Source organism: Stereum hirsutum (genome assembly GCF_000264905.1).
Source record: "Stereum hirsutum FP-91666 SS1 unplaced genomic scaffold STEHIscaffold_12, whole genome shotgun sequence".
In the NCBI taxonomy this organism is placed as follows: Eukaryota; Fungi; Basidiomycota; class Agaricomycetes; order Russulales; family Stereaceae; genus Stereum; species Stereum hirsutum.
The window spans coordinates 668,659-690,500 of NW_006763142.1; the positions used below are offsets into that span (position 1 = coordinate 668,659).

Consider the following 21,842-nt stretch of genomic DNA (forward strand, 5'->3'; position numbering starts at 1 on the left):
TACATCTCTGCGGTGTTCCGAGTGCGTCCTAACACCACAAGAGCTTTCAAAGATCGGGAGAATCATTACGATGACCTCGGTCGGGAATCAAAATGGCTTCGATAAGGTATTCACCGATTTGTAAAAGACAAGATGAGAGCTGGCCAATCGATGGCGTTTCCAAAGCTGCCGTCTGTCGGTAACATGCCGGTTTGGAGATGCGGGATCGACCTTCCAACAGTCTATCTAACACAGGACCTTCCACTAATCCCATTTGAAATCATTATACACAGCTTGGAGATTATCGACGATCGCGTCGTAAATCGTAAGCATGCCTGCCTGACGGTACGATGATGGGGTGCATAGAGGCCTGAAGAGAAGGGAACGTAGCAACAAAAAAATGGTAGTATAGCTTGGAGTAATTCGCAGTGAGCGAGAGCTGACTGAGCGAGAGTATTTTCCTTTTCGGGATGAACAATCAGCAAAAGGTCCCGAAGCGGGATGACTGAGCAGGCCTGCTTTCTGCGAAAACGATGATTCAAGTCGTCTGTATGATCGTCAATCACCATTCTTACAGACATGAAAACACCGTCATGTAGGGTTACCGATGTCGCCCTGATGAGCACCTCAGCCTCTGAAGTGGCCCAAATAACATCTTCCGAGGAAGGAAGGAACTTGAAGGAAGTTAGTTATAGTACACATGTCTCGCTCACTCCGCCATTTGACATGAGCTTCACAGATATTCCGCGGCCACAGATCGGCAGAAAAGAGTACATACCATCACAACATCCATCTTTTCCCATAAACGTATCCGAGGTATGCCCGGTGCATGCATCAAGTACTTTCTCCTGAGGTTTTACTTCGACCATGACAGATTGTGCCAGCCATGTCCGACTATCTGTATGTCGCATCACCTCGCCGGATGTTGAGGTTAGCGTGTAATATTCGGGCGGTGAAGCATAGACGAATCACGATAATAAACTGAACGAAAAGACTGAACGAAGGGAAACAAGAGTCGCTGAGTCCTGACAAAAGCGCAACAAGGGCCGCCCCTCAACGTTCGACACGTGACGTCAGCAAAACTATTGCTTCCGTTTACGCCACACTCGAGCACACTCGACACCAGCGGTGGGTCAATATATACACAAATCTCCTCACGACGTCTGTTTAGCCCTCATCACTTCAGCTGTATCTCAAGAGAATATGACCTAACAACATCTTCTGGTTAAGGACCAAAGCTATTCATCGGATGATTCCACACGCTAAAACTACATATGAACATGGTTTCTATCAGACCCCTCTGATTGACAAAATCGATAAAAGGATTGCAATGCAGAAGCAATGATGTGCTGTACTCGAATACGGAAACTTGAAAACAATATGAGATCATGAGAGTGCTGATTTCACAAAGGTAAAGTCTTACCAAAACAAACAATCAGGTTCCCACTTATGCCTTCAGTGAAGGCTCATATCTTCGAGGGTGGCACCTACGTAAACTTGTCAATCCTGATATTACGGAGGGGCGTAAAACAGTAAGTTGAAACATCATACCAGGGACACCACTTTATCAACCTCTATTGCGAGGACCTGCACGAGCTTTGCAGTTCCCGGTATTGACTTCAGCCACTGACGGCCGTTACACCGTTCACATTCGGTGTCCGTGGGCATCGGCACATCCAAATTGCGTACGGTCTCGCCACACGGGCTATCCTTGAGTGCGAGAGCGACAGCCGCGAGATATTCGTTCACGAACTTTGGTGCGAACCATCGAGCGTGTGTACCAACCGGACAATAACAAGTCAAACATAACCCCATCCCCAACGCCCTCTCGTACAGCAGATCGGGACACGAGCTGAACCAGCGTGGATCGGATAGAACGGTGATGGCGGCAAGAGTACATTCGTGACGATACTGCAGGAGGTCATGATATTGGAGGCCCGATATGGTGGTGAGCCATGGTGAACGACAAGCGAACGTGGGTGACTTGAGCGAAGCTCTCGCCGCGTATGCTGCCATTTCTGGCGAGCCAAAACGACAGGCGACCGCGTATACGCCAAGCGGATTTTCATCAACGGTGAGCATCAAGGGTCCCATAGAGAGACCCTTGAGGGACTGCATCTCGTACTTCTCTGCCGCGAGGAGAATACGCCACACGTCGTTAAGATCCATCTGCACCTCCTGCCAGTCCCTCGTGTAGCAGCTTCGGAGAAGAGTGGAAAGAGTGGAGGAGTCTTCGGTAACGGGGATGACTGGTATGGTGTTCGTCTGCTCATAGGCAGAGACCGAGGAGGTGATGGGTGGTGGCTGTGGGAGGGAGAACATGCTCTTGAAGAAGGGAGATGCGAGGGATAAGATGAGTTTGTGAACGCGGAAGTCGATTTCGTTGCTGGATCGGATGATCACGTCCGCGTGCGGGTCGTCGAACGGCGCATCTGCAGCGCAGGCTTGCCGCGGCGGGCTTGAATGAGGAGAGGAAGGGGCAAGAGGGGTACTCGGGATGATTTGGTCGGACATAATGGTGGAGAAACGACCGGAAGGGATAGGGGGAGGGCGCTGCGAGGTGGAAAATCAGCAACAAAGACACGCTTCCTTATATATGGGAAGTAGACCAATTATGAAACACGCCTTGCGGTTAGAGAAGCCTTCCAACAGATGATCGCAGTCCGAAATCGTCGAAGTGGTGCGAGTTTGCTAAATCTAGATGCTTGCCTTGTGAATTGAGAATTGAGAAATGTGCAGGGTGAAGCTTTGCCTTGAAAGGAGTTACATCGAGGCTTGCTGACACGGGGAATAGATCCTGAAGCATCAGCCAGTGACAAGATTAGAATCACTCATCGCTGACCTAGATTTAGCACACCCCGGTCCGTCGCTATTTTGGTTCTCATTCCATTTTCTTGAGTACAGCCCACCCGAGCAACGGTGCTTGAGTGCGCAGGAGGCTGTACGAAGTGTGCTAGCCTAGAAGAAGACGGGGGAAAGCTTGGGTGAGAGTTTTATGGCTTATCGACAAACGCAATGCTGAGATGAAGGTCTTGGAACAACGTGTGTAGCGTCTGCGGGAAGAACGAAGTTCATACTGACAGCCCACTGAACATGACCTTATTCTTGGCGCACAGGCAAAAGAAAACAGCGATAAAAAAACACAGGCGACGTCATAGAATCTTAATCGTTGGGCCGTAAGCAGAGGATGTCGTTGTGATTGGAGAGGGTTAAGAAACATGGCGTCAACGTCCAAGGATGCACAATGCTCCATGCACGCAGAATTGATGTTCCTCGTCGCACTAAATGCCGAACAGAAGTGGTTAGGGAAGGGGTAACAAGACAATAATGGTACAGTGACGCATTATGGAGCCTGAACGCGAATCGCGGCGGCGAATTCTTGGTGGAACACGAGGGCATCATGTTGATTCGAGCATGTTCCAAGCAGCGTAGGTGCGATGGCGTTCGTTACATAATGGTATCGCAAGACAAAAAGATGTACAATCCTTTGCGCGAATGAGCGATGACGTCTGCCCGAGTACCTATCGAGGTGATGCGTTTTGACCGCACAGAGTCCGCACCCCGTAGATAATAGACGCAATTGTCGGCCGTAAAACGGATCTCAAGTAACCCATCGAACGCTGAATCAGACGGTACGACGTCGACAAATATGAACAGAGCAAGAATTTCTATAGTAGTCCGTACCATCAAGAGCTGGTGACGACTGCTCGAGTCCATAGTATGGATGCTCCATGCTGCAAGTAAATCGGCCGAGGCCTGGTATTTCAGTCTCCCAGGGGGTTGACGTTGCTCGTACCAGCGACATGGAAGACGATGTCGATGAGCAGATATTCAGATCAAATGTGGGTCCTAACGTTGGATGCCTCGGACGATTCTACATTGTACCAAATCGCAAGGAATCAAGGCGACCTAGAACAGACTCAATCAGTACATTGAAAATCAAGAAACTTGGTAAGAGGTGTGTGTTACTTTGACCTCTGCATATCTGTCGAATTCGACGGTGCTTCCTCTCGGGAATCGGGGTTTGGTTCTTCAACTTTGGCCGTGGTGTCTTGAGTAGGGCTACCCTTGTCCTCACTACTACTTGCCACGTTCACGTGCGAGGGACTAGTCTTCACCAATTCAGTGAGCACTCCCTTCTCGTATTCCCGCAGAAACAGTGGCCCAGCCTTCTCCTCCACCCTATCCTCATCCGGCTTCACGTTGAGAGGCCTCTCCATGGCCCTGCCCCAATACATCACACTCGTCCCACTCACCCTCCCTGGCCTTTCCTTCACGACATCTACCAACGCCTCATAGAAAGCCTTCGCCTCAGTCTCAAGCCCCAGCACTCTCAGACTCCGGATGATACGCGTGATACGCAGATGATTGTGATCGAAACGCGTCAACCAGCTGTCTCCCGCCCTCTCCTCAAACTCCGGTAGCCGTGTCAACACTGCCGTTCTCCCCTTCCCCGAGTCTCCATCCTCGCTTTTTGCGACCTTCTTCTTCTTCTCTTCAATCCCAAAACCATAAAATGCCATCATCCGTTCGAAAGCTTCGCGAAGACGGGCGCGTAGTGCGGGCTGCGTTCGGAACGCGACGAATGTGGCGCGATCGATGAGTGGCGCATTCCAGTTCACGCCCGAGCGTTCCGGGAGGGGAAAGACGATCTGGATATAGTCGTGGCTGTATTCTAGTTTGTCGTTTCCCCAAGAAAGGATCTCAGAGAGTGTGCGTCCTCTAGAGTCAGGTAATCCGTTGGGATACGTGAAAAAGCCCACTAGAGGGGGCGTTGTTGTCGATGAACGCGTGCTAGTGCTAGAGCTGGGTGACGAAGAAGAAGACATGGGTGCAATAAGATCACCTCTGGAGCTGAGCCGTAGACTTGTAGACTGTATTCCCGAGTAATGGGGAGCTCTGACACTGAGTGTGTAACGCAGAAGATGGAGGTGGTGGCGAGGGGCAAGCATGTTGTTATCTCGGCAATTACGTAAATAAGTACTCAAGCACAATCGCAATTATTTAATAATTTATCCATCCGTTCCCACGGGCTCAGGATTGCACTTCTTGAGCCTTGGGTTTTACTCGCACCTCCACCAACATTTCATCGGCCTGGTTACCAACGGTGAATCATTCGAAAAACTTCCTATTCCTTTATATGCACGAAGGTCAGCGATCAATAGTGAGCTACTAGATCAAGACTGAAGTCTGAGTCGTCTTCTCACCTCATCTGAGTCGCTCTCGAGGCAAGCCTCTTCTTCCGCGGGTCATACGCAACTAGGTCACGATACTGCTCAACCGTCAGCAGCTTAAGTTCATCTGGTTCAGCACGTAGCAGCTCCACCTTATCCTTCCCCACAGAACTCTCCTGAGCGGAAGACTTGATTGTTTCGAGACCGAAGCGACAAGCGATGGCGTAAACTCGAACGAGATCCGTGTCGATATGCTCCTTCAAAATGAACTCCGCCAGTCTGTGAAATGCTTTGATCTCGTATTTCTCTGACGCGAGGAGGATGCGGGTAACGTCGTCGAGAGAGGTGACGTTAGGACCCAGTCCCGGATAGCAAGCCCTCAGGAGTGGATCGAGAGTGCGAGCGTCCTCGGCGACTGGGATGACCGGCACTCCGTGTTTGTGCTCCGGCTCTTCAGTGGAGATACCGCTAACCATTGCACTGACGGGCGCAGTTTGGGGGCTGAGTGGCTGAGGAAGAGCAAACATGGTTTTGAAGCCGGGGGACGCCATGGAGAGGATGACCTTGTAGACGTAGAAATCGACGTTGTCGCTCGTGCGGAGGATCACTTCGGCATTGTGATCATTGAAGGGAGCGGCGGCGTCTTGAACCTGGGTGACTTCTTCTGTAGACATCGGGTGAGAAAACTAGGTGGAAAAGATGGTGAAACGTTGGTTGTTCCGTGAAACCTAAAAGCTGCGTGCTTTCGGCAGTATTTGGTCCGAGTCGTCGTAGATGCACCTAAGATGACATAGAGGATTAATCCAACTGGCTACTGATAGAGCGCTGCATTCTACTTACCTTGCTACCAACATGAAGTGCGATCGGTCGCAATGTTTTGATACGTGACAATGGCGATTGTTCAAGCCGAGAGCGACGGCATGCAGCGCGCCCTGCGGCGGAAGGAGAAAGACTAGAACAGATCTCACAGGTCAGCAACCCGTTTGGAGAGATTGACAAGGAATCTTCCTACCTGAGCTAGTTGCTAACTCACGTCGTAGGTACGATTGGCTGGGACACGCCTGTGGAGGTGGCGGAGGACGCGAGCAGAGCACGGATGAGAGGGGTAAAACTCTGCAAGCTGGTGATTTATGTTTCTCGACAAGGTCGCACGCCACGGTAATTCCTCGCGTGCGTGAATCGTCCACCTAGAGATTGGGCAAGGGCAGCGAATGCTTAGGCGCTCAGGACGCGTGTTAGATCATCTGGAGCTAGGTCCAGGTTTGCTGCTTTCGCTCACACTGTCTAGTGATATGTCGTAAGATAAGCCATACTGAGCAGAGACCATGCACTTCTCGAAGAATACGACATGTTTGTCAAATCATAATGGTTCATATTCCTGCCCATAAGGGTAAGCGCTCTGGCGAAAGACTTCGGAGAGTTGAGATAATATTGCTTACCCGACATCTGCAACGTGTATCGAGCTGGAGCTCCCGGACATTGCTGTAAAATCTCAGAAACATCGCAGAGCACGGGGGAGGTACATTCGTCAAAGATAGAATAGATTGGAGGAGAAGGGACAAGAAAAAAAAACAGGGAACCCAACACTCCGATCGGCGACGCGGACGAACACAGTTCGCGGCGAAGGTCTGGAACAGCGCGAAGCCGGAGTCACTTCAAGCTCGCGATAGAGTCAGTACAGAGAGGTTATCAAAACTAAAGTGCCGGGGCAGAGTCAACAAACGAAACACATGAGATGGAATAAGGAGTACGGATTGAAAGAGTATATCTCAACGGAACAAGTAACAATAAATGCTGCGAGCTCGCCGATCACTAGAAGGTTGGGATGTGGGTGATCTCGACGCGATATCGTACGTTCAAGGAAGAGCAACCTAGTGACAAAGAATATCAGCGGTCGCCGGGTGATCGCACGGAGATCGGAGGACACATACCTCGGCCAAAGCATCACGGACTGCATTGGCAAAAATGGCCGCCAACTCGACCATCCTACCCGACCTATCCATTTTGCATTTGTCACAGGTCCCGGTCGGCGGGTGAGCAAGAAACGACGGCTGCTTGAGCATCTCAAAGGACGGCTCCTCCTTCAAAGCGATTTCGGCTCGCGAGAGGTATGCCCAAACGTAAGCAGGGGCAAACCATTTTCCTTTCTCCCTCGCTGTCATGCAACTGCTACATCTCTTTGTTCTTGAGAATATCCCTGTATCCTGGGACACCATTCCTTGACATTCCTGGAGCCATGTATCGGATGTTGCAACACGACTGGCTATTTCACCGCACGTACGGTGGTATCGGAGCAGCTTCCGATACTGCCAAGAGGTAAGGAGACTGATTTCCGGAGGTTCTTCGCTCGTCATGTTGCTGTATGATAACGAAAGACAAGCCCGGGATGACAGGTGGACAATGGTGTCGAATCCAAAGCGGTAGGCGAGAGCGTATACTTTCACAGGTGCGTCCACAAGATGGCGGAGCATGACCGTCTGGGCAAGCTGGTCGAACGCCTTGATCTCGTATTTCTCGACGGCAGTGAGAATGTTTGCGAAGTCCTTGAGGTCGTGAACTTCCGGAGCACAGCCGGGATAGCACGCGCGTAGGATAGGATCGAGCGTATCCGAGCGTTCTTCCATAAGCACAACGGGTACGCCGTTTCTCTGCAGGTCCACGCGATACGCGGATGGATTACCCGGGGGTAAGGAGAACATCGCATCGAAGATAGGGGAGGCGAGGGATAGAATGATTTTATAGACGCGAAAGTCCACAGAGTCATTCGAGCGTAGGATAACATCCGCTCGAAGGTCGTTGAAAGGCGCGGCAGCGTCCTTGTCGGTAAACGAGTCCAACTTGGCCATGGTGAACTTGATTACGGAGAGGATTCAAACGCGAGAGTGAGGATTTGTGGATTCGTGGAGATTAGACGTTTTCGAGGTGATGAATCGACACGATAGTTTTGTGGGGCAGCTTGAAGAGACTATGATCAGCGACTCATCGCACTCAGGCTGGGATGAAGGACCATAGTCAATTCACCCTAAAAGATCTGTCTGCCTATGCCTTCAGATATATTTAGATCAAGGCCAAGTTACACCCAAGATCGAGCGCAGATGGAGTGAGGCAGAGATCCTGATAAGTTCGTTAGTCCTGGAGTGGTTTTTTTTCTGGAATTTTCCACCAGCTTTAAAGGGGTCGGGAACGAAGGGTCGTACCTCGGCTAACGTCAACACCAGTCGCGCAAGTAGTTGTTCGGCCCTCGCTTGGGAGTACGATGAGGGAGGCAGGATAATGGAGGGCAGGTCAGGTCAGGAGAGGACCGGTCGTCTTGAGAAGTCGCACGCCACCTTAATACCTGGTACATGTGAGATTGCCCGTCGGGCATGCGATCCCAAGACGTTCGCTAGTGAGCTATATCTAGTTTGGCAACACAACCACTACTCTTGGGTAGAATTTTGGAGAAATGTGGCGCAAGAGTCACTCATGACGTTCAAAAGAAACGAAACGAAAACAAGACATGATTGCACCTGATTGCACGCGGTACGATTTCCCAAGTGAAAAAGATTGTCAACGAGCCTATGGACAGTCTTACCTATCTTGTTGAATCGCTTTCTTGGAGCTGAAGCGCTCGTTCGTTATGACATAATGTCCAACAATATCGAATAAACTGAAAACGATTGTGTCAATGAGAGATAGTCTTTGAGAGCAGGGAGCATTCGCACCTAAGCGATCAGTTCAACTAATAATAGTTACCGCAGTGGCTTTCTCAGCCTCAAAGAGCACCCCTCAAGGCGCAATCGGAGTAAGTATAGACATAGCCGCGGTCCAGTACATCGCGCGCACAGAGCAGAAACATCGAGAGATATTGCCCAGTGATAGCAAGTCGATTTCCCCCACTTGCTCTTGAAGGCATCGGAGCAAGTCAGGCGAGGTCAGGCGGCGGCAGTGTCTTCGTGTAGTCTCTTTGGCGCGGGCAAGGCTACCTTCGAGCCTGGAGCGACATGCTATAAGTAGTGTACATCCAAATATAGTCCGCCCGGAGCTGCCTGCTGAGGAATGCATCGACCACAAGACGAAAGGCCTCTCTCGTACTTTTCCAAAGCGTTGAGTATGGTTGGTATGGCCGCCAGTGGAAGATCGACGGATGGGAGACCTCGTCCGGGATAGCACCTGATAGCACGCTCGCAAGATTGCATGCAGCAAGATTTTGGAGAAGATGATGATTGGATTCCATGCCGGTGGTCAGCATCGACTATAGGCATCGTCGAGCTACTGGTCTGGGGTAGAAGGGCCTGCGGTGGACTCGGAGAAAACATGCCAGTCAGGCAGAGAAAAGCGACGGAGGGTATTGTTTGGTAGACATGGAGATCGACAGGATCGCTGGAGCATAGAATAATGTCCAGGTCTCCTTTAGGATGATCGAATGGTACAGCTGGCATCTTTGGGTCGTCCTTTTTGGTTTTCCGACATATTTTGTGGAGTTGGCCAACGATTGGGAATACCAAGCCGCATTAGGCCGCATTCAATGCCAAAGCGAGGAGGCGGCCCGCAGCCGGTCCGGGCGTGGTCGTCCGCCCCGTTCATTTTGTTGGTCTTTTCTCCTTTGCTTCCCCTTATCGTTTTGGGCCACATATTTGTTTCAGTCTAGGCAAATCTACTCATATAGACACTATGGGTCTCTCAGGTAGAAAAGAAAAGCAGCGTATCCCAAACGATCCTCGTAATCTTTCGTGGGCGAATAGTGCGCACCTTTCCTACCTTTTTTGTACCGCATTTACTGACTATATCTCTCTATCTCCTCCACCTTTCCATGATGATTTTACTTTGTCTGGTTACTCCTCAAAGATGCGGCCAAATTTGGTCAAGCCTATCTCTCAAAGCTGGGCTGGGACCCGTCACAAGGTCTCGGCGTCGCAGGCGACGGGCGCACGAAAGCTATTGCCGTCGAACAAAAGTTGGACATGCTCGGAATCGGAATGCAGCACCAGAGAGAGGAAGGAGGCGTCGCGTGGAGGCAGAACAAGGACTTTGAGAGGTTATTGAGAAGGTTGAACGGACAGGACGAGGGCGGGAGTGGGATGAAGGTGGAAGGGTTTGATCGGGCGACGGAAGAGGCGGTGGACAACACGAAGGCGCAGGACAGTGCTAGCTCAGAGGGGAAGATGGAGGCAGAACAGTCAGAGGAGGGCAAGAAGGATAGGAAGAAGCGAAAGAAGGAGGACGCGGATGGTGAGGACGACAGGAAGGAGAAGAAGCGGAAAAGGTCCAAAGACGAGTCTTCCTCGTCCGGCAAGGACAAGAAGGACAAGAAGAAGAAGAAAAGCAAGTCGTCCTCCAGTGACGATGAACCCTCCCCTTCAACTACACCAGTCGAGGTCACTGTCGCCGATATACCCATCGCTACTCCAACTCCCATGCGAGCTCCGTATGTTTCTGTGTTACTCACGTCGATAACGTTCCCATTTTGATCCGCATTGCTGACATTCTTGTGTGGTATCCTTAGTCCCCGTGCACACCGCGCCCGCAACATTCGCGCCAAACGTCTTGCCTCCCTCACACCCTCTGCTCTCTCCGAAATTCTGGGCATCCCATCGGCCCCAACCACACCCAAACCCGGATCGTCATCCACCTCCACACCATCGACATCATCTCCCGCGCCACAAATGGAAGGGACACTCACAGTTATCGATGACGCCGCCGCCAACGATCTTCACAAGCTGAAAACGTCAACACAGAGCGTAGCAGATTATTTCAAGGCGAAATTAGCTGCTAAATCGAGCTCAGCTTCGGGTTCGAGGTTGAAGGAGGAAGTTCTGGCATATGAACAAGTTATCGAGCGAGAGGAAGAGAAGGAACCACGACGAATGGGACTAGGATCGTCTTCGTCGATGGGAAAAGGTCTTGGATTCGTTAGTGGCGGTGGCACGGGCGCTAGTGGCTTTGGTCTGCCCAGCACTTCCACCACGGCACAGGGAGACGGCACCACCGGGGAGGATCGCTCGGGACCGGGCTCTCCAAAGTCGACTTCGAAGTTTGCTGGAATGTTCGCTTCGGCCGGCATTTCGACGCCGGCGGCTATTAAAGTCGAGACGAAGGTGGAAGCGGAGGTCGTCACTGGAAATGCCGGCGATGAGCAGGATGCAAAGCGAAAGGCGAAGGAAGAGAAGAGGCTGAAGAAGGAGAGGCGTAAGGCTGAGAAGGCTGAGACGAAAGGCAAAGGCAAGGCTAGGGAAATCGAACCACAGGCCAACGATCCTGTTGTTGACGAGGGCGTGGAAGAGGTAGAAGCCGCCGCGGAGGTCAATGGCCAGGCGAAGAAGAAAAAAGATAAAAAGAGACGGGTGAAGGGAGAGGCGGTAAAGGACAGTGATGAGGGTAGGATAGCAAAGGAGAGGAAGAAGGAGAAGAAGCGCAAGAGGGACCAGGAGGCGGACGTTGGCTCTGAGGTGGTGGAAGAGCTCGCCGAGGAGAAGAGCGTGAAGGAGAAAAAGAGTAGTAAAAACAAGAAGAGGAAGGAACAGGTGGAGTAGGATGATAGTCCGGGGTGGGAAAGTTTCGCTTCGTTCCTCTAGTGCATGCACGATGTTGATGTTCCTTGGAAGTTTAGCGTATAAATGCATTCAGCTCGGTTTTCTAGGATTTTTCTATCGCAATTTTATAGCGCACGCAGCCGTATCACGGCACTAAGACGGGCCACACCTTCCAATTTATGATGCTATTCCTTTCCCATTCTTTTGATTCGTCGCCACTGACAGAAGGCTCACCAACGGTCCAGACTTCGATCAGCCCACGAGTCAAAGCAGTCGTGGTTTACCGACTTCGCCGCCTGCATGATGATCTTACTACGGCCACGAGCCTAGACTGTTAGTAGGCAGAAGGCTATGGAGTGCTCATGGCCGTGTTGGCAACTTGTAAGCATGGCTTGTTCGACTCCAGATGGTAAAAAAGACACACTGGGGATGCGAGGGAAAGCATGAAAAGTGACCCTTGGAAGGCTATCGACACCATCGATGACATATATGGGACACTCGACGTCGGGACAGTCTGTCATAGCCATCGGTGCGTAATTTCCTGCAGGTAGTGCGCGGCCAAACTTCATCGATATGCAGGACGTACCTTTGGACAGGATGGAGAGCCCTAACTCGCGATCACCGATATGTCGCTCCCCTCGTGGACTCGTCAAGGCGATTGAAGACGTAGGTTAAATCTTTCTCTTTGACTTCGAAGACGGCGGGGAGGTCTGGTACCCTTGGCCCCATAACAAAGGAAGGGATATGGACCGTATCCCCATTTAGGACGTCTCTTGAGGTCGAACCAAATACAGCGAGCCGATATCGCTCTCGCTTTGCCTCTCAACGCTACACGTCAGCATTTTGATCCTATGTTCCGGAGTGCCGTGTTTTTCCTATGGTTAGCAACGGGAGAGGACAAAGGAGAGACGTGACCACGTGACAGAGATGGCACCCAAAATCGCGACTGCCCATCGTTTGCCTCGGGACGTCCGTATGGACGTTGCTTCTCCGAAGCCTGAAGTTTCCGATAGCCACCAAAACGTGTCCAAACAAAGGCCCACAAACAGCCCCCAAAACTTTGCCCGGCACCTCCGCCACATATAAAGGGTCGCGTCTGAAACCGGATTTCACCCAGCTGCCACAACCCTGACCACCTCTTCTCAGACACCGGGATCTATCGCCACGCTCCTCCGCAACATGTCTCAGACATCTGAGGCGTCTATCTCTCCTCTGTTGGAGAATTGCCTGTTGCCTTTGAGCAATGAGGAGTATGAACAGCTTTCCAAAAACCTCACGTCCGGTTGGGATGATTGTCTAGACTGGGCACAATGTGCTCCTTCCGGGTGAGCTCGATCTTTTGATCGCTCGAGGACGACTAGCTGACGTTGTTTCTCGCAGCCCGAGCAGGTCTCTTCAACATGATGCATTCCCTCTTGAGGGCAGCCCTCGCGAGGCTACTCACGAGTATGTCCATTTCCCTCCACCTGCCTGCTGACGCTCTGCCGGACTAACTGCATGTCAATCCTTTGTAGACTCGCCGGAACCTCCACAATCGACGCACTCCCCACTTTTGAGCAACTCCAATCGTACGTGTCCCCTAGCACCTTCCATTTCTGCGTTGGTTTCTGATAGGAAATTTCAGGGTATTTGTTTGGGATGGGCCACAGGGTCAACCTCTTGAGGGCGGCTTTTCGTCGGACGAGGGATTCTATTGGTGCGTCTATGAATTCATTAACTGTATCGCCTTGATCTGACAATTGTTCGTCCATTCTACCATGAAGTAACTACTTTGACTGGCAATCATGGCCTCCCATCGAAGAGGCCTCCATCGCCGTCGCTTCTTGGGCGGAAATTCTTCCCGCCTATTTCCCGTCACCCCCTCCCAAAGCTGCACCAAACAACGACACGCCCAATCCCACCGCAAGTGCCCTACCGCCTGTCAGTCGAACGAATAATCCGAACGAAATCTCGTCACAATTTATCTTCCACCCCGTCATCACGCAGCGCGAGGCTCTCGATCTACAGTCCCGGTACTGCCTTCTTGCCAACGCTCCCCTCCCCACGCGCATTCCGACACCTGCACCAACGCCCATTTCGTCTGCGATAACGCCCATTTCGTCTGCCCCAACACCCACTTCGTTCCATGATTATGCTCCTAACCAGCAACCTCCCGCTCTGATCCCAAGGCCGAGAACCCCATCCGTCCCAGTCACCGCTCCCTCTGACACCGCATTCTCTGCCAGTCCCAGTAAGAAAGTCAACCTTCCACACCGTCCCACCGCTTCGAGCTCCCAGTCAAAACCTACTGCGTCGCAGGAGACCGAGGCCTATAAGGCCCTGCTGGCTCTGGAGCAAAACAGGGCGCGTTTCGATGTCCAGAAGAACCTCTTCGAGCTCGACGACGACATCCCGAAGGAGAAGCGCTGTCAGTGGGGTCTTCCGGCAGGAGAGCACCCGCACACGACCCCCACAGACCATCGCGGCGCCAAGGAGCATCTGAGAAAGGTGCATGGGTTGAAGCTGGAATCCAGCGAGAAATTGGCGTGCGGAATCCCTGGCTGTGTGGATTCTTGCGATTGGGGGAGTATAGGAAGGCATTTGGAGAGAGAAAAGCACTTTCATTCCGCGAGGGTGCACTGTCGGCTCTGTGGAGCAGGCAATCAAGTTCGGGGTGGAACGGTCCGGGGGCGAGACCATATTAGGACGGCTTGCTCCTGGACAAGGCCAGAAATCACCCTCGAGAAACTGAGAGAGAGGTTGATCGAGTCGGGGGTGTTCAAGGGTGATCTCACCCTCTCCGAAATGTCAACATCCCACTCCATTGCTAGTAGTTCGGCGAGGGGAAACAAACGCAGGAAGCTGTCCGAGGACTAGGGTGGTTGCGGTGAGGTCTATGCTCTTTGTCGCAGCTCTGTTTCACTGCTTTCCGATCGATGTGTCATCGTGCTTTCCATCTTTTTGCTCTTCTTCATTGTTTTCTCAGACTCGGTTCCACATAGCAGCTACTATTGATTAGGATATCTCCATCTGACTTGATCTTTTCTGTCGCTATATTGTATTCCTACACACTGGTCTAATCTTTGAGCTTCACTGATATTTCGAGCGGATGTCAGCCATGATTCTCTACGATACCTTCAGTACATCACCCTTATCCGCCTTGTATATTCATGTACCATTCGTCACGTCGGTGTCCGTACCCATACGTTGTGTCCCCCATACCGTCAATCTATATCGCAGATCTCCTTGTCTCGCCTGATATCCCATCTCCGTCCGGGTGAACCTACAAGACGAGATGAGACGAGCCCAAACTACGTTATCTAGTTGAGATCCTCGTCGACGCTCGTGAGGGGTGAATGTGGCGTAAGCTGTGTGGCACTTGCCGGGCGCTTGTTCTTCGGAAGTTCTACGTCACGAGTGCCACAGCCAAGCCACAGCGCCCGTCGCCCGAACCCTTCCTTCCGCGTGTCTGTCATCGCCGTACTATGTGTCTACATCGACTCTCGAACCAGTACTCTGCTCCTACGCCACTAGCAATCTCCGACACATACGTGGTCCACGACGGCTTAAGTCCGGCAGCGTGTTCTTTACTTAGGCTTGTATACGCTTCTTGACCCACCCAGCTTCAAGTTGCCCCATGAGTCGGGCTTGCGCTTTGCTTGCTCAGCCATAACCGAACCAGCCTTTGTCGTCACTTGAATTATGAGCAAGCAAGATGATTCGAGTATGATGTCGTGCTCCTCTATGGCTCTTGACGCCATCTATGGAGGTCACATGCCGGCCTTGTTCTCACCATTACCTTTATAAAGCGATCCAAGTCCTGGATGTTCTTACAGTCAAGACGCTCTGACCATAACAGTGGAGAACGCAGCAACACCTTCCCTGCCTCTTACCTCTACTCAAGATCACATCTCTTATCGTTCACCGAACTATCGCCCGGTTTCACGCAGCAGCTACCCGCCTCAGAGCATATCGTTCTCCACTTTTGTCCCATACTCACCTGCCACATACCTGGACTCGCCAGACTCAGGCAAATGGCTATTGAAAGTACCCTACACACCAACTCGGCGCCACACACTGTCACTGCGACATTGCAGTATTTCACTCCGCCCGCGGACGGTTCTAAACCTTGGATCTCAGCCACGGAAAGAGTACCGGGAACACTGCAATCAGCATCGAACTGGAAACACAAGGCTCATGTTGTCGAGATCGAGGATATTCGTGGGAGGGAGACAGACTTGGAGGAGATATCCTTGGACAAAACGGGCTTTCAATATTTCAAGAGAAAAACTGAATTCGATTTTGGAGGTAAGGGCGGGGCGGCGAGCGATGAAGCAATCGAGAAAGCCTACTATCCGGAGAGCATTCAGCTCATCAAGGACTACACGGGCGCGAGTAGAGTCGTACTTTTCGATCACAGTGCGTTCAGTTGAATATACTTCCAAGTGCCTACCGTGTCTGAATCTTCTTTCACTGCTCTACTTTGCAATTTCGTGCTTGCGTTCCATAGCCATCCGTCGTAACCGTCCCGGCGACACCGATGAATCTCCCTCGAACCGACACCCCGTTTCCCAAGTGCACGTAGACCAGACTACCGCGGCCGCCGTCGCTCGAGTCCATCGCCATCTCCCCGCCTCCGATGCGCCGGAGTTGCTCAAGAAGCGATTTCAGATCATTAACCTATGGTACGTGCAATCGTCGACGTTGACGTTGACCACGCAGTTTTGCTCTCCATTCCTCACCCTATTCTTACTTGCCGTTTCCCACTACCTTCTGCGCATAGGCGCCCAATCAACCATCCCGCGCTCGACTGGCCTCTTGCTCTCTGCGACTGTCGCTCCGTCGACCTATCGCGAGATCTCGTACCTATGACTCTGCGCTACCCCGATCGCGACGGCGAAGTCAGCGCAGTCAAGTTCAGTCCTGAGCATAGATGGAAATATATCAGAGGTTTGACTCCGGAGGAGGGGGTGTTGATCAAGTGGTGGGTCTCATTTTCACTCGTCTCCCACCACCTTAGAGCGCTTTTCTGTCTTGTGCTCGCCTCTCGTGAAGTTCTCACAATCTCGCCCACCACCGTTGTTTTTTTGAGTCTCTTGCTAACGTTTGCGCCACATTGTTTGATAGCTTTGATTCGCAACAAGACGGCAGTGTCGCGATTCTCACACCACACACTGCCTTTGAGGACCCGACGACGCCGCCGGATGCGCCGTTGAGAGAATCTATCGAGTTGCGAGCGTTGGTGTTCTACGATTGATTGAGTGTGCGTCCTGAGGGGACCCACTAGGACGGCTGAGAGGGACTTGAGACGTATCAGATAGACGGAGAAGGTTGGAGGAAGGTGCCGCCCATGTAGTGGCATGATCTACAATAGTTGATCATCGTCCTGGAACTGTACTGTATCGAGTGATCTCTTCCATTCTCTTCTTATATGGGATCGGTACATGATGTCTTTTCATGCCACAGTTCGTAGGAAGTTCTCCGTTAATGGCCTGATAGTAACTCTTCCAAGGAATGGTCCGCCCGCATTCTTAAACTATACCTCATGGGGACGGCAATAACGTGCTCTCGGACGCTCTGGCTGGCAAACAAAAAAGGGTACATTCTCCCCGAGACTAGCTCTTATATTGAACTCTCCCCAATTGCGATGAAGAGACCGTGAATCATCCAACGTAGGTATGCATGCAAAAAGCAAAAAAAGCGTGCTCCAGGGGCCAAGCGCAAGACGAGGGTCAATGATTATAAGATCAAACAAAGAGCAGATAAGGAGCAAAGCACGACGACAAGGCCGGGCGTGCAAGGACAAACAAAGGCTGAAACAATAACTGAAACATAAAAAAACCAAAGAATAAAGAGACCCCGGAGATCAGCAAACAAGCATTGAGACCCTACATCAACACCATCAAACGTCGTCAGTGCCACTGTGACAACCGACAAGACGCACAACTAGTTAATCCTGGACGAGACGACGTTTGAGCGGGCGACCTCTCTTCGGTACGGGCTCATTGAAGAGGACAGGCGGGAGCTCGCCACCCGCCATTGAGACTTTAACAAGCTGTCTCAGCGCCACCTCTGAGAAGGGAATCATGCCGTCGCTGGATGCTAGGCGCAGCTTGGTGAGCGCAGCGACTAGTGATTCCGGGAAGTCCTTCATTTCTCCCCTAGACTCCTGGTCAGGCGAGGCCGAAAGCCATTGCGGATTGAAGGAATCGCTGGCCGACAGGGACGATGTTGGTGTGGAAGGGGAGTACACGGGTGAGGAATTCTTCGAGGGGAGTGCACTAAAGAGGTCGGGGTGGAGGTAGGGAACTTGGCCCCATTCATCCCAAACAACGCTAAGGTCTGCGTGAGCGACGACGTAGTTTTCTCCGTTGCACCAGAGGTATAGAACCTCCTCATCCTCGTCATGAGTCTGGCACGGCCTATAGGTCTCGGGAGGATCGACAAAATCGGGGACGCGGAGCATACGACACGGGATTCTAGGAGAGGGGGATGATGCGAGTTCGCGATGCACCTTGGAGAATGCAAGTGCCGGAATAGATACGTTTGACGGTAGCCTGGTGGAGGAGCGAGAGAAAGGGTCATTTGGGGAGTAGGCAATAAAGAAAGAGTGACGAGAAGATGAGTGGCACTTACAAGGGAAGATCTATGTCCATAGCTGGACGCGCGTTTGTTACCAAGCGTATCGTCGGCCTGTGGTACAACGCAAGAAGCCATTAATGCGCTGGAACGATGGATCATTGCCTGGAGAACTCACTGCTGAGATATAAAAGAAAGGTCCTCATCCTCATAATCATCCTCGTTTACGACATACCCCAGGGTACAAGTACCCTTGAAGCTATCGACATCGTCACTACCATCCCCATAACAATGCAATAAAGAGGGGGAGAGTGTGCCGTCAGACAAAAAGAAGCGCGGTGCGTGAAGGATAGTGAGACATACACCCAGTCGTGTGCCACCGACCATGAACCGTCGTGGCCTCCGTAGCCTTCACCTTGATCATCCTGCGAGGCCTTTCTGGAGATTGTTTTCCTGTAAGAACATTATGCAAACAAATCAGACCACAAAGTAAAAGAAAAGGAAAAATAGAAAGAGAGAAAACGGACATTGGACTTTCGGAATGAGCTAGGTCTATCGGGAGCTTGTCGTGGCCTTCAGCATCACCTAGGCGAGAAGGTGGACCGTGAGTGATGTGCCATCCAGGTAAATCATCGCAGGAGTCCTGGAGGGTGTCAGGTATACTTTTATAAGCGATCATTGGTGGATATAGAGATGGAGGCGAGTCGAAAGCTGTTCTTCCGGAGTGGGTGAGAGCCTAGTGAGGATGGGAGTGACGGAGATCGAGTGCCTATGGGCAGAGGGTTTTTAAAGGATCGATAGTCATTGTATGCGAGTGCTTGTCCGGGTAAAAGAAGACGCTTGGCCGCACGACGCACTGGCCTGTGCCGTAAGGGACAAAGGGACAAACGAATCAGGTAGCAAGTACAAAGGGGCAACCGAATCAGTTCCCTCAGATCAACCTCAAGCTTCTTCGCATGATAAGGCACGTCAACACTCCACACTCTCACACGGATGGTACTGAGAGTCACTAGACGTCATTAAACGATACTAGCGCTCAGCAAGTGTTAAGAATAAGTAAGGCTCTAACCCACTTACCCCAACAGATCCGGTACCCAATGCTTCATGTCAAATTTTGCCATCTACATGCACCCGGAAAGGCCTTGTGCCACAAGGCGAGGAACGCCGACACCGTTGTTCTCGTCATCGTCGTCATCAGTGGCAAGGTGCCCGTTAATAGTCGTTTCCTTTGTGCACATTCAGCCGGCGCGTCCGAGCATCGTCCGAGTCAGGTTTCAATGACAGTGGAGGCATCTGAGCGTAAGATACAGGGAGGGCAGTTTCACGCACTATAGATTTCAACGCCCTGCTTCTTAGTGAGGAATGAGAGCGACGAAACATCATGAGAAGGCCGAGGGCGACGAGGGCGGTCACGGTGTCAAAGACGTTGTCCAAACAGGAACTTCAAATTCGGAACACGTCGGATGTCCAGCCGATATGAAAGCGGCAAATTGAAAGTCCGACTTCAGACACGGTCGATATTTTTAGAATCCAGACGAAGCGCAGATTTCTCGCGGCGAGAAAGATTATGTAGGTAGAGATACAGAAATTTATGATGATTGGAAACAGCAGAGCGAAGACAGTGGTAGATGATAGCAGTGAAAGCGAGAGAACGACATGACACAAACATGACACCCGGCGTCCAAAATATCCTTCAATCCGAGTCGTCATAAGCAGAGCCCTGTCCATCGTCCTCCCATTCCAAATTAAAGTCCTCTTCGTCTTCTTGATTGGGATCATCGCTGTCTGAGTCCTCTTCAAATACGATTATGATTTTTTTGGTGACTTCTGCGCTGGGTAGGATATATCTTGTTTTCATGGCCGTGACACGACTCGGAGAGACAGGTGCCGAATTTGACCCGGCGCCAACATCAGACGCAGTCTCGGTGAGGGTGGGGAGGGGAGAGGATGACCTGTCGCCATCAATGTCGTCCTGTTCTTCCTCGCTGTCGTCGGACACGGTATAGTAAGCTGCTCTCTGCACGCTATAGGAGGACGTTCAAACATCGAGACATCATGAGGCGTGTGTCCACCGCAGATACAGCACGAGACTGAGCTTACACATCATCCGGCACGCCAGTATCATTCTCTTCACCCTCCGACTCGGTGTTCTGGTTCTCCCACCCGCAATAGAAATCTGGGTTTGCCCCACTGCAAAGCGTGTATTAGCACCAATAGAAAGCAGAAGTGGAGGGAAAGACGCACGATGATTGTCTAAGGAGCAAGCAATACTGCCACTCGGGGCAGCAGTGATCCGGGTCTTGGAGACGACTGAGACCAAGGTGGTAGAGGATCCCGGCCAGATATTCTGATTCGTCCATCTTCGCAGTGGTATGCTATGAGGTATATCAAGCAGACGCCGATGCAGATGGTCGCGGAGATGTTAGTGAGAGTTGAAGAGATACAAGAAAGTCAACCGCGTCTGGAGCCAGACGCGTCTTAGGGTCACGGTACAGTCACGCGGTCGGTATTTCGAATATTCCGCGCGATCGCAGCAAACGGGATAAAACGGAACCAGGTGGCTGGGGCGGGCTCAAAGGATTGACCGAATTAGGTGGTGACTTGAGGCTTGGGCGTGTGCGAAAGTCTCGGCATTTCGAAACAGCCTGCAGCGTAGAGGAGTTACTTTGAGGGGAGGATCCGTCGACATGGGGCAAGGAGTAGAGGAAGGAGGAAAGGCAGGTGGCCAAAAGCGCGTTAGCAAGATAATGGTGCGCGAAGGCATAGTTGTTTTGGTACAAGATAACAAGCATTCATATGTGTAACTAGTTTATAAGAATACAAGCAGTTCGTCTATGACAGACGGTCGACTCCCAAGTTGCCCAGTGGATCAGACGAAACAGTCCAGAACAGGACCGAGAAAGAGAGGAGAAGACCAGTGATGAGGATCCGTGCTGCCAGTGAGCTATGACGAGAAACAGAGAAGATGCAACAGAATATCAGTGCGTTCCACCAGAGGTCTGGGTAGCCTGAGAAGATGCGCCGCTTTGGACCTTCCCAAAACGGCGCTCAAGTATCTCAACGATCGTGTTGTGTTCCGTATTTTGCAATACAATGTCCTGATGGAAAGGGTCAGAGGATTACAAAATTGCAAGTTCAGGGAAGACTTACGAGCAGCGCTTCGGACCTTTCGTCCTGTTTAGGGAGCGTCGAACCTTCAGGCCAATGGCTGACAGGGCCGTCCTCAAAGCCCTCGTCCTCATCTTCTGGCCATGAGTCCACGCAGTTGGCATTCCCGCCACCATTCTCCAAGACTTGCTTCACACGCTCATTGGCCTCGGGATAAACATATGCTCCGTAGGAATCCTCCCAACCCTCAGGCAGAGTTTCGTGAAGGTGATGATGTGCGCCGTCAAGTTCTTCGTCGTCTGAATCTTCCTCCTCATATTCACCATCACGATGGATCGGGGCAACATGAACGTGCTGGTAGGCAACTGGGGGTTAGAATGGTCTATGGAGAATCGTAAAAGGCATTTATTAATTCACCACATGAAGGCCGGCAGCTGTCGTAAAGTCCTTCTCGCAGGCAACGCAATAGTTGTGACGAGGTGATTGACCCAGATGCTATAAATACAGGCCG

General features: G+C 51.5%; 9 protein-coding genes across 9 annotated transcripts; 3 read left to right on the forward strand and 6 right to left on the reverse strand.

Moving 5' to 3' along the window:
- Positions 1-1,203: 1,203 nt before the first annotated feature.
- STEHIDRAFT_123442 (uncharacterized protein) lies at positions 1,204-2,978 on the reverse strand. Its single transcript, XM_007306934.1, has 4 exons — positions 2,822-2,978; positions 1,531-2,757; positions 1,403-1,466; positions 1,204-1,347 (listed from the first exon to the last, which is right to left on the reverse strand). Exons 2-3 carry the CDS (start codon positions 2,491-2,493, stop codon positions 1,446-1,448), a joined length of 984 nt encoding a protein of 327 aa, XP_007306996.1. The 5' UTR covers positions 2,494-2,757; positions 2,822-2,978; the 3' UTR covers positions 1,204-1,347; positions 1,403-1,445.
- Positions 2,979-3,676: 698 nt separating this feature from the next.
- STEHIDRAFT_100890 (uncharacterized protein) lies at positions 3,677-4,864 on the reverse strand. Its single transcript, XM_007306935.1, has 2 exons — positions 3,949-4,864; positions 3,677-3,888 (listed from the first exon to the last, which is right to left on the reverse strand). The coding sequence occupies exons 1-2, from the start codon at positions 4,806-4,808 to the stop codon at positions 3,879-3,881; spliced, it is 870 nt and encodes a 289-aa protein (XP_007306997.1). The 5' UTR covers positions 4,809-4,864; the 3' UTR covers positions 3,677-3,878.
- A 60-nt stretch (positions 4,865-4,924) lies between these two features.
- STEHIDRAFT_140876 (uncharacterized protein) lies at positions 4,925-6,320 on the reverse strand. Its single transcript, XM_007306936.1, has 4 exons — positions 6,166-6,320; positions 5,994-6,105; positions 5,187-5,933; positions 4,925-5,113 (listed from the first exon to the last, which is right to left on the reverse strand). Exons 3-4 carry the CDS (start codon positions 5,825-5,827, stop codon positions 5,092-5,094), a joined length of 663 nt encoding a protein of 220 aa, XP_007306998.1. The 5' UTR covers positions 5,828-5,933; positions 5,994-6,105; positions 6,166-6,320; the 3' UTR covers positions 4,925-5,091.
- A 1,043-nt stretch (positions 6,321-7,363) lies between these two features.
- STEHIDRAFT_21193 (uncharacterized protein) lies at positions 7,364-7,972 on the reverse strand (the record flags this gene model as incomplete). The annotated part of the gene is made up of 1 exon (XM_007306664.1): positions 7,364-7,972. A coding segment is annotated over one exon (609 nt), but the record flags the coding sequence as incomplete, so codon positions are not given.
- Positions 7,973-9,806: 1,834 nt separating this feature from the next.
- Positions 9,807-11,665, forward strand: STEHIDRAFT_159488 (uncharacterized protein; the record flags this gene model as incomplete). Its single annotated transcript, XM_007306937.1, has 3 exons — positions 9,807-9,876; positions 9,981-10,560; positions 10,639-11,665. The coding sequence occupies 3 exons, from the start codon at positions 9,807-9,809 to the stop codon at positions 11,663-11,665; spliced, it is 1,677 nt and encodes a 558-aa protein (XP_007306999.1).
- Positions 11,666-12,728: 1,063 nt separating this feature from the next.
- STEHIDRAFT_170330 (uncharacterized protein) lies at positions 12,729-14,521 on the forward strand (the record flags this gene model as incomplete). The annotated part of the gene is made up of 6 exons (XM_007306938.1): positions 12,729-12,754; positions 12,812-12,990; positions 13,046-13,111; positions 13,180-13,233; positions 13,290-13,361; positions 13,429-14,521. The coding sequence occupies exons 2-6, from the start codon at positions 12,845-12,847 to the stop codon at positions 14,519-14,521; spliced, it is 1,431 nt and encodes a 476-aa protein (XP_007307000.1). The 5' UTR covers positions 12,729-12,754; positions 12,812-12,844.
- Positions 14,522-15,478: 957 nt separating this feature from the next.
- STEHIDRAFT_82768 (uncharacterized protein) lies at positions 15,479-17,104 on the forward strand. Its single transcript, XM_007306769.1, has 4 exons — positions 15,479-16,063; positions 16,155-16,329; positions 16,428-16,628; positions 16,772-17,104. The coding sequence occupies exons 1-4, from the start codon at positions 15,679-15,681 to the stop codon at positions 16,899-16,901; spliced, it is 891 nt and encodes a 296-aa protein (XP_007306831.1). The 5' UTR covers positions 15,479-15,678; the 3' UTR covers positions 16,902-17,104.
- A 490-nt stretch (positions 17,105-17,594) lies between these two features.
- Positions 17,595-19,637, reverse strand: STEHIDRAFT_170332 (uncharacterized protein; the record flags this gene model as incomplete). The annotated part of the gene is made up of 8 exons (XM_007306939.1): positions 19,553-19,637; positions 19,301-19,449; positions 18,887-19,232; positions 18,751-18,808; positions 18,587-18,676; positions 18,402-18,497; positions 18,281-18,337; positions 17,595-18,201 (listed from the first exon to the last, which is right to left on the reverse strand). Exons 3-8 carry the CDS (start codon positions 18,900-18,902, stop codon positions 17,595-17,597), a joined length of 924 nt encoding a protein of 307 aa, XP_007307001.1. The 5' UTR covers positions 18,903-19,232; positions 19,301-19,449; positions 19,553-19,637.
- A 279-nt stretch (positions 19,638-19,916) lies between these two features.
- Positions 19,917-20,583, reverse strand: STEHIDRAFT_159492 (uncharacterized protein; the record flags this gene model as incomplete). The annotated part of the gene is made up of 3 exons (XM_007306940.1): positions 19,917-20,247; positions 20,324-20,413; positions 20,468-20,583. The coding sequence occupies 3 exons, from the start codon at positions 20,581-20,583 to the stop codon at positions 19,917-19,919; spliced, it is 537 nt and encodes a 178-aa protein (XP_007307002.1).
- Between the last annotated feature and the right edge of the window lie 1,259 nt (positions 20,584-21,842).

Coding starts and splice junctions, on each gene's coding strand:
- STEHIDRAFT_123442 (XM_007306934.1), bottom strand. CDS start 2,493: ATGTCCGACCAAATCATCCCGAGTACCCCTCTTGCCCCTTCCTCTCCT. Junction 1,467..1,530: donor TTGATAAAGTGGTGTCCCTG/GTATGATGTTTC, acceptor AAGTTTACGTAG/GTGCCACCCTCGAAGATATG.
- STEHIDRAFT_100890 (XM_007306935.1), bottom strand. CDS start 4,808: ATGTCTTCTTCTTCGTCACCCAGCTCTAGCACTAGCACGCGTTCATCG.
- STEHIDRAFT_140876 (XM_007306936.1), bottom strand. CDS start 5,827: ATGTCTACAGAAGAAGTCACCCAGGTTCAAGACGCCGCCGCTCCCTTC. Junction 5,114..5,186: donor TCGAGAGCGACTCAGATGAG/GTGAGAAGACGA, acceptor GTGCATATAAAG/GAATAGGAAGTTTTTCGAAT.
- STEHIDRAFT_82768 (XM_007306769.1), top strand. CDS start 15,679: ATGGCTATTGAAAGTACCCTACACACCAACTCGGCGCCACACACTGTC. Junction 16,064..16,154: donor AGTCGTACTTTTCGATCACA/GTGCGTTCAGTT, acceptor TGCGTTCCATAG/CCATCCGTCGTAACCGTCCC. Junction 16,629..16,771: donor GAGGGGGTGTTGATCAAGTG/GTGGGTCTCATT, acceptor ATTGTTTGATAG/CTTTGATTCGCAACAAGACG.